Here is a 16,296-nt window from a genome sequence, read left to right on the forward strand (position 1 = left end):
AATGTTGCTAAATGTCACGCTTCGCAATTTTATCCACTTGAAACTCTTTCAGCTCGCTGCGATCCGGGGTTTGTCTATCTTGCTATCAGTCCCTACCCCCCTTTTAAGATTGCAATTGACGACTGAATTTATTCATATGATAATTTGACGCCAAGGTGACTGGTACTGTTAACCGAGATAATCTGGAGATTAGTCTGGTTCCACAGTTTGTGTGCCTACCCGCGGGTTGTTTATAGATGTTGGCCCCATTCATTCATCTGGGGACTGGAGCATGGGTGCAAAATACTTTTGAAAATTATAATACATTCGTTTAGGAGAAGAGTTTTGAAAATTTTATGAAAATGAAGAATGCTTCATTTCTCAGACCAATCTCCTGGAGAAGGAGACAGAACGCCCTTGCGGACAGCCCTATATGGATCAAACGGGCAAATCGACTTTTGGGTTTCTCGTTAGTTTCCATGATTAGTTTAAACTTTCTTATCTTTCTTACTTGAATCCTCAGAAAATACTTAACTTAGCTAAAGGCATTGGTACTCCAAGTTGAGTTACCCCGCTTTAAGTTGCTGTTAACTAGCTGACGATCTTCTCAATTTCTCAAGTCCAGTGCCACGCCAACTTACGTGGAGTTGAACACCAATCAACGTTTGCTTAGCATTCGGAGGGAAACCTATTTATTGTAGTAAGACTTTTGTGCTTTCCCGGTGAATAGATTGCGTGAAGAGTTCTCGGTATCGCCACCAGGTCAGGAGCTGCATTTTTTCCGGCGTTTCGATGGCCTAATCATTTTAAACAAATTATGGCGCACAGAATAGACCAATTCCATGCATATATTTTAAAGTAATTCTTTACGAATCTGTTTGTATTGACCGTAGCGACATTTTCATTCAAGCTACGTATTTTAAACGCTTGTATTTACGCTTATATTTACGCTACGAGATTTAAAATTAATTTGTCCGCAATTCCGAAAATAGTGTGGTAATTCGGCTGAAAAGGATATCGCAACGTCGCGACGCGTCGGCAGAACGCACTTACTGACCCGGTGGCGACCCGAGAACTCTGCACGCATCTGTTCAGTGGCATCAAAATCCGAAAGTTGCTTTTGTAGCAATCAGGGATGGCAAGTGGAGCGTAATTGTTTCGTTTCGATCCGGAGGGAAACGAATGTACGACGCTTGGGTTTAGTTTCGCTCCCGCACGAAATTAAAATCACCAAGGAGTTTAGTTGCGACCCGGGACGAAACTTTACTCCCGGGAACGACTCTAAATTAATCGAAATCCCGCTGCTCATAGTTAAGTTTCTATCCCAGAAGTCGAGTGGAGGGGGAAAAGAGGGAATGGTTTCGACCCATTTCGTGACAGCATATAGAGAGGTTAAAGCATTTAGCTTCGTCATATTGCGACTGAATACTGCGTTGCGTATAATGTGTCCCATGCATCTAGACGCGGTAGGCCGAACCTTCACTCCATTCAACCATTGTTCGTCCTCGGTGTATGGGTCGAAACTAAACCATTCGAAGGTGAAACACGTGGACCCTCCGGAGCGAAACACAATCTGAGTTTTGTTTCGTCCCAGACGTTTAGTTTGGTTTCGACCCGAAGTAGTTTTGACTCCGATTTCGTTTCGACCCTGAGTTTAGCTCCCCGGGTTTAATACTTTTTCGTTTCGTTTCTACATTTAGCTCTTGGGAATGAAACTGTCGAAATTTTACTGGTTTTGACTTTCCTTTAGTTTCGGTTGTCATCCCTGGTAGCAATGTGTGAAGAAGCTTGTTGTTTTTTGTGCGTTTTGATTGAACCGAGATCATAAATTAAATCCTAATCTCCTGAATTCAAAGCTCATGAATTGGAAGTCTGGATGAATCATGACTTCAAACTTTATCACTTAGAGGTACACTCATGATTGTTCGAGAGTAATTGAAAGTGAGCGAGGCTACTTGTTGCGCTATCGACTTACGTAACAAGGCTGAGAGTTCTGCTCGACAATGTGGATAGTTTCTGAGACGGATTTCCCTCCATTTATTGTTTCAGTGGGTTGGAAGGATTCGAAGCAGTTATTTATCGTCTTTCATTCCGCTAAAGTGATTGCATGGAAGAGATTACATTTGTAGTTTAAAGTAAAGAAAACTTATGTATCTTCACGTCCATTAGACTTCAGCAAATGCTGCCGTATATTTCTTCTCACAATCAGCATTTGATTCCTAAGTTTGTTTAGGGTAATCATAGTGATGGGAAAAAATGTTTTTTTCTAATGGACGTAGATAAAACGTCATAGAAAAAGCCCATTTTTTCGTAAAATCGTTATGTTACACTTTTTCCTTTATTGAACTTTATTCTTACCTGGAGAGGCATGTGGTCTAATTGTTTATGCTTGTCTTATTCCTGCGCGCTAAAATAATGGCATATTATATTTTCCGAGGATAAGTTGTCAAATAAATATTGGAATATAAAGTGACATTATTGCATTGAATGAGGACTATGACGGCTGTAAAATCACAAGTCAACTCTGATTGTCAGTTGTCTCGAACACGTTAATCTCGGGGACTCGTTACGTTAAAGAACTAATAAAGAACTTGAAGGAATGGAGTCATTTTAAGTAAAAATGAGCTCCAGTCACTAAAATTTTTAGCTGCTAGTAATTGAAGTTATTAGACATTATTATTGCTCCATTCCACCAAGTAAAACCGAACTCATTTCATTTGATTCCTGTCTATCGTTCCTACTTACTACGCGCAACGATTTTTATCCTTCTGATGACTTTGAAAATACCCGTAGGAAAATATTATTACTACTTACTTTTAAATCTCAGAAAATAAAACTCATTAGTGCTTCGTCGTCGGTCGTCTTCAGCGCATTACTGTCAGAAAAGAGGGTTTTTGCTGGGCCGTGTTCCGCAGAATACTCCAGAATTGCTCATTACATATTGAGAATCAAAAAAGGGTATTTTGGATGAATGTGGTTGGGAGATCAAACCAATATGGACCGAATTATGTATTATAAGGTCGCAGTTACATCGTGCGTGTAATATAAACTTTCCAACTCCTGCCATGCTTGCTTTACCCAAAATATTCATATACGGGAAAGTAGCGAAACTAATACGGTAAAAATTTTAACTAAAACTGATTCCATATACTCCAGAATATCATAGAAAACATGTGGTTTTAGGCAAACTCGGGGAGTCTGCAAGAAACAGGCGAAATACTTATGCAGGAAAATTGATTTAAATAAATAATTGAATTAAATTAATAAAAAGATTATTTTAAATACTTTGTGAAAAAAACCATCATTAAAATTTGGTGATATGAATCTGGACATGGAGGAAAAGAGAGGAATGAAGCTGTTTAACTTTTAATGGAAAGAAATTTATGCTAAATACGTGACTTGTACGCTTATAATGTCGAAAAATATCGGAATTTAAAAATTGTATTGAAATTCTATTTGCAATACATTGACAATATTTTTCAATATGCACTCATGAGGGACCTTCAGACTTAGCTCTGAGAGGTGACCTAGATTCCATCACCATTGGAAATCAAGTATATTGTATCCAAAAATGCTACTTTATCGGTAAAGATCCGATAAGAAGGAAACGGCGTATCTGTGAAAAATTGATGACGCCATGCATTAGCCTCTATCTACGAGCGCTCAAGGTGCCATGGGAGATAGTGAAATCAAAGAATTGGCAATGGAATACATATGTTAAGTGTTAATAGCTAAATCCATGTGGATATCTAACATTTCACACGTTCAGAGAGGAAATGTAAGATTTTGCATTAAATTAGAATTAAGGCATGGGATTAATGTAGTAAAACTTGGTCAGGTTCACTATTATATTAATATGGGCACGACCCGGATTTCGTAACTTAGTTGTTACATCTTTAGATTAGTCACCAGAAGATGTAACTACGTCACGAAACCCGGGTCGTGCCCATATTAATATAATGGCGAACCTGACAAAGTTTCACTCCATTATTTCCAATATGGAGAGGTTTCACAAAGTCAAGCCTGAAGTTATCAGTTATATTGTGGCATAGGTGTTTCATTCAAAATCAAGCAGACACACGTGAAAAATGCGGGTTCATCTTCGTAAATATTGTGTACACGAGTTGTGATAAAATTAGAAGAGTAATAGGGTGGTTTCCTATTATTTTTTTATTAGGCACCTACATCGAAAGATTATTACTCCTGGAGTACTCATTTCACGCTATCAGATTTTTAAATGACGATATCTATTTTTCGAGATTAATTGAAAAGGGAAAAATTTCAAGCGCGCGAAAACGCGACGGCTCCGTGTGACGTCGCGTCGTTCTGGTTCCCGTTGCCGCAAGTGTGGTGACCCTGGGGCGAGGCTTTGAGCGCTGATACGACGTAGAATGCTAGCAGGTAGCAGAGTACCCTGCTAGCTGGTAGCGCTTGGCTTAAATAAGGATTATTAATACCTTATCAAACAAAGAAAACTTTCTGACCTTAGCCAGTTTTAATAGGTGATTATTAATAAATGTTTCCCTGAGCTCTGTGCCTCATGCATGCATTGGTAATCTCAGACGATGTAAAACTCCTGACTGCTCGTATGGCATCTAGGTCCCTGTGACGTCACGTGGAGTGGCATCGCATGGGCGCCAATCTGGCCTTTTTCAAATGCAGTTAAAATTGACCATTGCCATTCGTCTAAACTGGGAATTCTAAAACCAAATAATTTGTATATTATGAATGCACTAATGGTGGGTAACGAATCGCAATCAATGCCTTTCGTTTTCTTTGATAAAGGAAACTACCCTATCAGCAGATATGATAAGAATGATCGCACGCTTTCCCGGCTTATAGAATCGTGGAAGTTCGCTCGGGAATTCCACCGGGTCAGGTCCACCAACTTCATCTCGGCCGACGTTTCGATGTACGACTTGTCAATCGTCATCAGGGCATGTCGAATCCAACGATTTCCAAGATTCGACATGCCCTGATGACGATGGACAACTCGTGCATCGAAACGTCGCACAGTGGGCTAGAATAGAAAAAAAGCTGGCCGAAACCTCAAAAACGATTTTTTTGGGCTTGGAAGAGAAGCCTATAAAGAGAGTTTGTTAATATAATAGTCCATTTCACTACGTTAAGCACACGATGTAAGTCCATTCTCCGTAGTAATATATGGAATGTACTCAAAGGAAGAAGCCTATTGCAGTGCTCTGCGATGGCATAATAAGAGTTATTGGCAGCAATATTTATTAATTTTACACTCTGATGATTATTTTCTATCACTATTAAATCTATTATCCAGGTATAAAAGTGAATGTGGCCATGTCGCATCCACACGCTTGCCGCGTCGCCGTACTCTCCGCCGCCGCTGCCCAGAACCGGCGTCGACCGCGCGCTCGAAGAAACGATGTAAAATTTGGGGTTTCAGGTTGGTGCAAGATTTTACTTTACATTCACAATGTAGAAGGTTCGACGACGACGTGGTATAAGTAACTTGGAGGAAGCGGGCGGAAGTATCTACTTTTTTCTACGTTTATATAAAAAATGACTGAAAAAAGGCTCCGCCATTTTGTAATATATATATGATAAATGATGAAAAAAATCTTTAAAAACCCTCCAAGTGTAAGAAAAAGAAGTAATAACTAAGATGGTTTAACAGTTTTGTCAATAAAACTATTAATAAAACCACTGCACGAGGACAAATTTGGCTGTTCTCATAAAAAATCGACGGTGGTCGCTTGGGTGGGTGGACGCTAATTTTGTTTAGATTTGACCTAAAATATATTGTTAACGTGAAGACACAGGAAAGATATAATCTAGAAATTTATGCATAATTTATTTTTAAATATATATGCGAAGTTTCAACTTCCTCGCTTAAAAACATCGTTTTTGAGGTTTCGGCCAACTTTTTCGGGTGTGTTTCCACTGTGCGTCGGCCGATATGGAGTTAGAGAAGCTGACCCGGTGAAATTCCCGAGTAACCTGCCACGAGCAGATATGATAGTTTTATCTTTCTTAGCTAACTGATAAGTAACAGCCGTGTGTAAAAAAACGCCAAAAATGGCTTATGTGGCGAGCAAGGGCGAAACACTCAATTTTTGGTTGTTTATAATTTGGACAATAATAACTATTTGATGTTCTAATTTTTATTTTGAAGTGATTTCTATTTATCACACTAAATAATGAGAATTAAGCAAAAATTAGGAGTAGACGCGCGCTGTAAATTCCACAATTGTTTAAGGTTCAAAAATATTTGCCAACATTTACATTTTTTCGACCATAGAGAGTGCTATGAGAATAAGTAACACCTTGGTATTTGGTACTTTGAATAATAGCAGCCATGCATATTAATACCAGCCTAATTGATGAAATATCATGAAATATGCCCTTGCATTTTGTGAGATTTGGCCTTAAAAACGAAACGAACTCTGTATTTTAAAACTACATTTTTCATGTTTAATGAGGGATTTATGGATTGCTATTTTTCTGTAGTTTAATTTTTATTTTTCCCGCAGCGCGAGTTAGACTTACTGTCGGCGTCAAAATGATGTTCCTCTGTACTTTGCAAATTTATATCTGGACTTCTGTGCATGCCATTATAATAAAACAATACGAAATTTTAAAGTAAATTTTATTCTTAATTCTGATTTATTTTTTGTTTTTTAAAAAAATTCAAAAATGTAGACACGCGAGTGCGATAAATGACTCCGCGCACCACAAAATTAGGCGTTTTGTCAACTTCATGAACTTTGTAACTCAACCTTGGGAAAACTACTGCGTCTACAACATACATCTTCCACAATAAGTTGCAAAAATTCATTTATGTTCATCATCATCAGTGTTAATAAATAAAATGACTTTTGCGTACTTTTAAAACGCATGTTTTGTTGGAAAATAACGAAAATATTTGAACATTATCTAGTCCTACGGTTTACCCCGAAAGAAAAAATTAAATTGATAGAAACACTTCTTAATTTATTTGCAGTTTTTCCGTGATGCATAATCTATAAAAATATTGATGTTTATGAATTTAAATAACTACTAGTAATGTCATGTTGCCAAACGGGGCCACGCCGGGCCAGTGCCGGTCACTAGGAAGCGTAGTTGCGCGCGCAAGACGTGGCAACGCAGCGTTCGTTCGCTCCGGCGTTTTCTTTTAATGCCCATATGTAATCTATACTACAAAAAAATAATGTATTTTCCGATCATAGAAAAATTGCAAATAAATTGAGAAGTGTTTTTATCAATTTTTTTTCAAAATTTTCCCTGACCCCCTGTTACCTGGGGAGGTCGCTCCCCCCCCTAGTTACTCCGCTCCCTCCTAATTACGCCACTGTAGTGTACCATATATGACACAAAAACTCCTAAGCAGGCCAAATAATTATGCTCGATAATTTTTCCTTCAAAATTCTCATTGAAAGTATCTTTTAAAAACGTACGGCGTTAACCGATAAGTACCACATTTCCAATCAACACGCCTCTGACGCGATAAAGAGTTCCGGTGAAGAAAAAAACGGGCTTGTTTACGAAATCAAAGCGTGGACATACAACGCAGTGGACGCACCTACTTCCTTGCGGTCCGAAGACAAATAATTGGCTTCACCTTGCGGAAAGATAGACAGGAATTCTCCTATCTCTGTTTGTGTTACCTCATAGACTTCCGCGCAAATAAAGCGACAGACATTGAACTAGAAATTTTCCAGCATCATGAGCCGGTAGTTTACCTACTTATATAAAAGAGGGGCATGTTTTTAAAGCAATCTGACCAGTATTTTTCCACAAGTTCATCGGAGTAAATATCGTTTGGGTACGGAATCGTCTTCAAATGGGAAAAATTAAGGTGAGCTTATAAAAACCGTATTCATGCTAGAAGATTAGTTAAAATCAATCTTTAAACACTTTTAAATGCATTTTACTTGATCAAATGACCAATGACTCGGTAAACGTATACACTATTGGATTAAACACATTTGGGACTATTATCAATTGTGAAATAAAGGATCAAGGTTATTAAATATGCATATTTGTTTCTTCCATCAAGTAATTTGACTATGATTTTGATTGGTATTTTATTGGTTTTTAGCCTGTATTAAGATTTTATTTTGATTAGTCGTTTGACGGTTTTCATTTAGGTTAAAAATCTATATTGTAATCTTTTTATATTAATAATCTTAATTATCACAATATTATTAATAATGTTTTTGCCTCAGTGGCGGCGGGGTTATCCTTCCTATCCTTCCAAACCAATTGCCGCGAGTTCGAGTCCCTTCTGGGTATAACTCAAGTATCAGGTCATTCTGATATGCGCTGTCTATATACAATAAAAGGATCTGAATTATGAGAGCCTGTGACAATTGGAGACATAATTATTATAAGAGCATGGAATTACGAATCTGGTTGGTACAAGATTTCAAACCCCCTTCTTGTATAAAAAGTTTGGCCACGGTTTTGTCTGAAACCGAGAGGGTTTTATCGTTTCAAAAACCTGTCGCAAAAGGGCAAAAAAAACTAAAATGGCCGTATAAATATCTCCCAAAGCTCATCCACCTAGCAAGAAAACTTTTCAATGTGTTGGTGTGCGGGAAGGGGAGATATTAACCAACGGGACTAAACTCCAGCCTCTCAACCGGAATAGCCAAATTCACACACGCACACATTCACTCACGCAAACATCTAAAACAAGATCCTTTGTGAGGGCTGTAGGGACCTCAACTAAGGCTTTTTATTAAAAAAAACCGGGAATATTCACATGGAAAGGCCTGCTAAGGATGTCCAGTGGTTTGTAGATACGCACGTACACAATAACCAGTCACACACACATTCACCCACCCGCAGATGGTCAAAAACCTGATTTTCGGACCAACCAGTACGACTTGGATTAATGGTCTGTGGAGTAGCGTTAAAGCATTTCAGTTCATAAAAATCAGAGTAATTACGTGTAATCGAAAAAAAAATTTAGGATCATCGACCCAGGTCATGACTGACATACCTAGAAATTGACGATATTTGACGACATTTTAGTCGATGGTTTGAAAATGATTGTGGCTCGTGCAAAATTATTCTCACTTCTTTAGCAAGAAGTAGGTGAGTGGTATAATATGATCAAATATTATCTGGATGCCGAGTTAAATTTCAAGCACAGGTCTGATTAATTATGAAATTATGGTATTTCAACTGAGTATTTTTGTTCTCCCTAGCTTCCATCAAAAGTTATGAAAGCAAAAATACATATACAATTCTCTCAATAACTCTGGAATGAATAAAGCTTAGGAAATAAATACACGAATCAATGCAACCATAAGGGGGAAAATGCATAGAAAAATGTTTAGACTTCATGAAATATTCACATCTCTCGGTCCTTTTGCTACAATTTTTTTCCTCTCTAGAATCATTATTTTAAGTTCATCGAAAAATTGGCAATTTCTAATGGAGACTGTCAGTATCTTGCTCACTAAATTCTTAACTTTCGTGATAAAAACTTCATAAACGAATCCATGAAACAATTTTTAGTCTCGAGTAATTTTTTTCTCGAAGAAATTCTATAATTTGTGAAAAGTCCGTGGCTTTGATGTTTAAGGTGCAAGCAAACCAACAGAACGACACTCCAGAGCAAATCTATAACGATAGAGCGTAAGATCTCATCATCTTTAAGCAATGCAAGATGATAATATAAAATTCTCAGAACTCAAGTCTTAGCTAATGTCGTTACGCTTGAAAGACTAGCAATCAGGGGAAAATGAATGTGTAACTGATGTCCGATACGAAGGTGTTGCAACTGCATACATTCCCCTAATCAGTCAAATTTTTTATATCAGGCTCCCCAAAGGTATCAAAGAGGAATTCATTTTCTGGAGGTTGCTCATGAAGATCAAACTATCGTGGTAGCTCTTTGGCGACTGTTATTTAGGTTTTGGAAAATTTTTGATTATCTATATATACATATATAAATTATTTAAATTGATTATTAAAATAAATCAACATTCATGGAAATGGCATGCCTACCTGTTATTTGCGTCACGACTCCGATGGAGCAGTAGACGTAATATAAGTTACTTGCTACAGCAATATTTATATGATGAATATCAATTCACTACACAATCAAAAATTTTCCATTGTTTTATACCGTTTTGAAACGTATGGAGTTATATAACTCACCATTTTGTCCTAGGAATCACTGATATATCTTGGATTGAAATGACGAGATGCATTGTGGTCATTGTATGCTTTTTATTCTCAGATTCACCATCGCATTGAGAAATATATATTTCATTTTAGAGTTTCTCCTGTGCGTCTGTGATTATACTATAGCATTTTTTAATCTTAAAAAATGAATTACTTGCGGTTGGTGGTAGAAGTAGATATACATTAATTTTGAGCCAATAGTTTTCACATAAAGAAATTACTATTTCATGCTGTGAGCATAGTTTTTAATACCGTTTTACTCGAGGTAGGTACATAATTTCACAACTTAATGCCCGTGCGACAATGCATTTTAACCTTACGTCAGACGCGTCACATTTTGGAATGATATTTGTCGTGCGGTGTCTTACTGGCGCTATTTAGTATTGGTTAAAGTGAATACATGTCGGTAGAAATAACAGTTTTAACTGCGAAATGTTATTCATATATAATATTTAATTTCATGCATGGGCATCAAATATATGCGTATTATAATAATGGAGATATTCATATTAATAAAATACTTAATACACGTTTTTTTTTCGCAGCAATAATAGTGTCATTCATGTGACATATTGATTACAATCATAAATGTGTAGCAAATAGTCGCGTTACACAAATTTAATGCTTCTAATAGTTATTAATAATGTTTTTTCAAGTTATTAAACGCATTTAAAAACTTTACAATGAATATCGCGCGGGGAGATAGCATATAACGTACTATACCTCAGGTTGTCGCCTGGCGTCTACCAGACGCCGAAAGAAACAAAATATTCGTATTAATGCCAGGAATGAGGCGAAGCATAAAATCATATTGGTGACTAATTCAGAAGCATAAAATAATAATATACAAGTAAGGACAGTTTCCTAACTTTGAAAACACGATGCGGGTAAAGAAAAGAAAATGACTCGACGTCTGATAGACGCCACGCGTCCAACGGAGGGTTTAGATGCATAGTTTGAAGCCGTGAATTGCCAGAATGAATGCGCAAGCGCATGAACGCGAAGCGGAAAATTGCCCATGTTCTAATTCTGAAACGAATTCTCCACAGATTGAAAAAACATCCAGCTTCCATGCTTCTCATTAAACGGCCATTATACAGCTTGTGAATGAGACGTATTGAAGGCTATCTCATCTCCTGTGCTATCAAAATTTCTCCATCGTTTTATCCCGTTGTGAAACGTATGGAGTAATATCTCTCACCACTTTGCCCAAGGAATTTATGAAATATCTTAAGATTAAAATGATGAAATATACTGGGGGTCATTCTTTGTTTTTTTTTTATTCTCAGAAACAAGTTGTCTTTGATTTTTTTGGTTGCTAATTAGCAGCATTCCTTGAAATATTTTTGGGAGTTTCGCGGTGGCGCTAGGACATTACAGAATGCGGGAATTCGAAATATCGGATCATAGCTAGTCAGAATGCATGCGATAAATAAACTGATGTGTTTACGGATGAATATAGTCAAGAGTTTTGAAAAGAAGGGCTTTGCTAAGGCAAACGGTTTGGTGGAAGAGTTTGGAAACGAAGGTCAATTATTAGTGATTTAGATAACGAGTTAAATGTGTTGACGCTTTTATGAATTTCTTGGCAATTGATACAGTAATTCAAGTCAAAATACGTTGATTGATTCTAAATGACCAATGAGCATACACTTCCAGTCCGGGCGTAAATTTTGAGTTCATTTTCAATGGCGAATCTATTATTTCGCTAATTTCATGTATAAAAGACTTATAACCGGACAATTATGTCATAAAATCTTCTTCCTGCAAAAACAAATTTCTTGACTTCTTAAGCAGTCATTCGCCATACATTATATTATACGTATTTTATGATTAAATTAAACTTTTTCTTGCCCTAGGGTGGGCACACAGAAACATATAGTAATGGTTAGTTAAACCTGTAACCCAAACTGAAAGATTTAGAGTTAACTCTACTTTTCATGCTTCGAAAACGCTTAGCCTGACAATATAAAAGCGGCTTTTTTCCACGGCATCGCTTAAAGTAATATTTCAATTGAAGATGAAAATGCAGAAGGTACAAAAAGCCATTTTTGGGAATGAATAAAAAAACATTTATAGGTTACCTCGATTTTTCTTATATCTTGAGGTTTTAGGCCAGTGTTTCGCTTGAAAAAGCCCGCAACTGCCTAAGTTTTTCTGCTTAATTGGGTCGTTCATAAATGTGATGAAATATCTGTCATCCACGTCCCATTGACGGGAGCTATATCTCCACTAAATAGTATACAGAGACGATAAATAGTAACCAAAAGCAAACATGGTGCTAGTAAACGATTCTTCAAAACAACAGAACGTTCAAAATCCAAATATTTACTTCGATATATTTGTTTCAACAGTTTTACATAATAACACTCCTGGACCTAATCTACTATCCACTGTATTCAACGGTGTTTGGCGAGATGTTGTGGAACGTATTGCAGTTTTAAATCAAAGTGAAAAAAAACTTTCATTTATAACTACTATCCACTATTCACTGTCCTTAGGGCCAGACATCCTAAAAAATCACCGGGGTAATTAAGAAAATTCTTCCTTTTGATGATATCCTACGGCATTTAATATGATTTCCGGGGAAATAATTCAGTCGATTGTATACTAAAAACTCTAAAATAATTCAGAAGTTCTTCCATGGATTAAGTATTCTGCCATTAATATGCACTTTTCACTGCACCGGGAAGAGTTTAATGAATGTTTTTAATATTGCTAAAATGTTTCCGTCCTTCCGCCAAAAAAGTGCGTGCATACCTTATATTTTTAGGTAACTGCGAAAAAGTCTTACTTCTACTAAATATTTTCTATCTATCAAAATAAATAAGTTTTTCACCACCCGTCCATCGAATCCATATTTCTCTAATTCGTTACCGATGCACAGAAACTATCTAATATTCGTGGCTGACTCAATAATACTATCAATGATAAGTAAAATAAAAAAACTTAGGTGTTTTGAGCCTCAACTGAACAGCAGAAACATTTTACTTCATACGTTTACTAACAACAGATAAAATAGTTGTGTCATAACATCGTTGAGAAAATGAAAATCAAGTAGTTGGCCTACCGCTGCATTCAATCCGAACCAAATCACTTCCTAAAACGTTATATACCTATTTGTGACGTCACTGTGAAGTGTTTTGGGCTTATTTGTCAACATCGTGACGCGGAGAAAGTCTTCCGACGTAAGTCCGGCAGCATACTAATTGGAAAACCTTTGATAAGATTCCTGTACAATTAGCCAGAAAACTCATCTATTACCTCCATTAACTACTCTCGTAGTTTTAAGGCCAGAAGAACTTTTACTCCCGTCACCGCAGTGATCTATTTGGCTAGAGTAGTAACAACGTATTTTTCTAATCAACAGTATACTATCATCGTGGCGGAATATCTCCATCATAAAGACCAAGAAAATACATATAAAATACCTTTCCACGCTGGCTATTGAATTGTTTGAGAACTAAGAACAGATATCTTTCAGAGAGAATTAGAGTACATCATCTTATAGCCGCAGTGTATATCCAGATGCTATATAAATCCTAAAACAAGGGAGATTCTACGGAAGTAATATAGCGGAAGTTCAATGTAAAATGTAGATGTACTTTTACACAATTATTTCAATTGCGTTTCGGCTAACAGAGCCATCATATGGAATAAGTATTTGCATCCACTCCAGATTTTTCCGAATCTCTTAAGTTGTCTGTACTCATTGTATACCCACTGTGCATTTGTTTCCCAACTTCCACATACTTGTAGAATCCTCCCCACCTCTTCCTCAAGTGTATTTTAATACGATTTCCTCATGCAGTGTGGTATCTTGTGCCAGATTATGGCTCTGTTAGCCGAAACGCGTCGTACGCATTCAAACAGCTGTGGAAAAGTGCCACTACCCCTTATTTCAATATAAGAGAGATTATTTGCGAAACCGATAGGTATAGTAATTAATTTTGTCCACGAAATATAAAGAGCTTCAAAAATGCTAGTGTCAAATCACTACCAACGTACACTGTAATTATTTAGTACACACGTACTAGGTATAAAGGTAAACTGCTGATGTCCTAACACCTTCCGCTACACATTTATTGAGATGGCTCTTGGGGTAGTACGCAGGTATTAGCATTAATGTGGGTATGCACTATTACTTTTATCGTATGGAACTTCGTGAGGTATTTTTCCATAAGGGGTGGTGGTGGCGATGAAAGGATCGTAGGGTGCATGGTTTGATTTTGATTTGATTATTATTTTGATTATTTCTTTTACCTGGCCCAGATGAGGCCACAATCCGGCCCCTTCTTCCTCTGGACCAGGGATAAATACAGACGATTGAGTTAAAACTAGATCGAGTTAACTAGGTAGTGGGAATCATATTCAAATCGGAAATTGGAATAAAGAGTAAGATAAAAATTAAAATGTTTACGTCCAATGAAAAAGAGTTAAAAATCATTACAAGGAACTGATGAAAATACTTGAGATTTTGTGAGTGATGATGATAGTAAACAGAAGCAATATACATTATTTGGCGATGCTGTTCAGTTGAGGCTTCCTAAAACGATGAATGTATATGATCGCAACTCTTACCTTTGTGCCATTCTCCCAGCGCCTTATACTCCCTTCGGTGGAACAGATCGTAGGCAGCTGGTCCACGCGTCCGCGACCCGCTGCGAATAATCTTGAGAGCTCTCCTCAAAGGGAATCTATTGTCTTTCGATCCCTGTCACGTGGGGAGATAATGGCTGTAGGTCGAGAGGGGGAGAGGATGGGTTGAGTATGTATCGGATTCGATGATCGTGGCGGAAAGCTCTATATTATGGAAGTGATTAAAGGGAGATTGCTTCGGTAGATTTCAGCAAGAAAATTCATTAACTCTTGATTAACTTTGAGATATTCCACTATAAGTTTTCTTGGATATCACACAGTAACTTAACCCGCTTCTTTTTTTACAGAGATTGACCCGGGTTTTGATGAATCATCTTCAGGCGTAAATTATGATTTTTTAATTCATGGAAACCCGGGTCGCGCTCTGTAAAAAATAAGTAGTGTAAGTAATTGTTAGGTATCCAGGAAAACTTCATCAAGAAAGCTTAGTCAAATAAAAGTGCATTATTGATGAAATAAGACTAAATGCTTTAAGGGCGAAAAATGTGGGTAAAATTTTTTCGGAATTCCCACCGGGTTAAATTCTCCATTTTATCCAACGTTTCGAGCTCGTGCTCGGGGCTCATCCACAGGGGTGCTGAATGTTGTTTTATTTGTTTTTGGTTTCTTGAAACGTTGATTAAAATGGAGAATTTAACCCGGTGGGAATCCCGATGATAGTTTACCCAAAGTGCATTATTATATGCAACAAAGTTTAAACATGTTTAACAAAAATACTCCCTGTCACACATTTACGATAGTTATTAACAAATATTTTTTCCGTATGGGTTACAAATAAAGCATATCACAATATACTATTCCCTTGAAAAAGTGACCAGCAGTCGGTCGCGAAACGTCGGGGCTATCTCCATCACGACACGCGGCATACACCCGTATGTGACTTATTTTTAATCGTATGTGACTTATTCCCTTGAAAAAGTGACCAGCAGTCGGTCGCGAAACGTCGGGGCTATCTCCATCACGACACGCGGCATACACCCGTATGTGAATTATTTTTAATCGTATGTGACTTATTCCCTTGAAAAAGTGACCAGCAGTCGGTCGCGAAACGTCGGGGCTATCTCCATCACGACACGCGGCATACACCCGTATGTGACTTATTTTTAATCGTATGTGACTTATTCCCTTGAAAAAGTGACCAGCAGTCGGTCGCGAAACGTCGGGGCTATCTCCATTACGACACGCGGCATACACCCGTATGTGACTTATTTTTAATCGTATGTGACTTATTCCCTTGAAAAAGTGACCAGCAGTCGGTCGCGAAACGTCGGGGCTATCTCCATCACGACACGCGGCATACACCCGTATGTGACTTATTTTTAATCGTATGTGACTTATTCCCTTGAAAAAGTGACCAGCAGTCGGTCGCGAAACGTCGGGGCTATCTCCATCACGACACGCGGCATACACCCGTATGTGACTTATTTTTAATCGTATGTGACTTATTCCCTTGAAAAAGTGACCAGCAGTCGGTCGCGAAACGTC

The 16,296-nt window shown here is 37.5% G+C and overlaps 1 protein-coding gene across 2 annotated transcripts in view; it reads right to left on the reverse strand.

Annotated features, from left to right (window-relative positions):
* LOC124162667 (proton-coupled amino acid transporter-like protein pathetic) overlaps positions 1-14,835 on the reverse strand; it is a 57,100-nt gene extending 42,265 nt beyond the window's left edge. For both annotated transcript variants that reach the window (XR_006865644.1, XM_046539264.1), the window contains exon 1: positions 14,734-14,835. Coding sequence is in view for 1 of the 2 variants with exons in the window: in XM_046539264.1 (XP_046395220.1) it covers positions 14,734-14,744 (11 nt within the window). In the remaining variant the exon portion in view is untranslated. The remainder of the gene's footprint in view (positions 1-14,733) is intronic.
* Positions 14,836-16,296: the final 1,461 nt, after the last annotated feature.

Source organism: Ischnura elegans, chromosome 7, assembly GCF_921293095.1.
Source record: "Ischnura elegans chromosome 7, ioIscEleg1.1, whole genome shotgun sequence".
NCBI classification, from domain to species: Eukaryota; Metazoa; Arthropoda; class Insecta; order Odonata; family Coenagrionidae; genus Ischnura; species Ischnura elegans.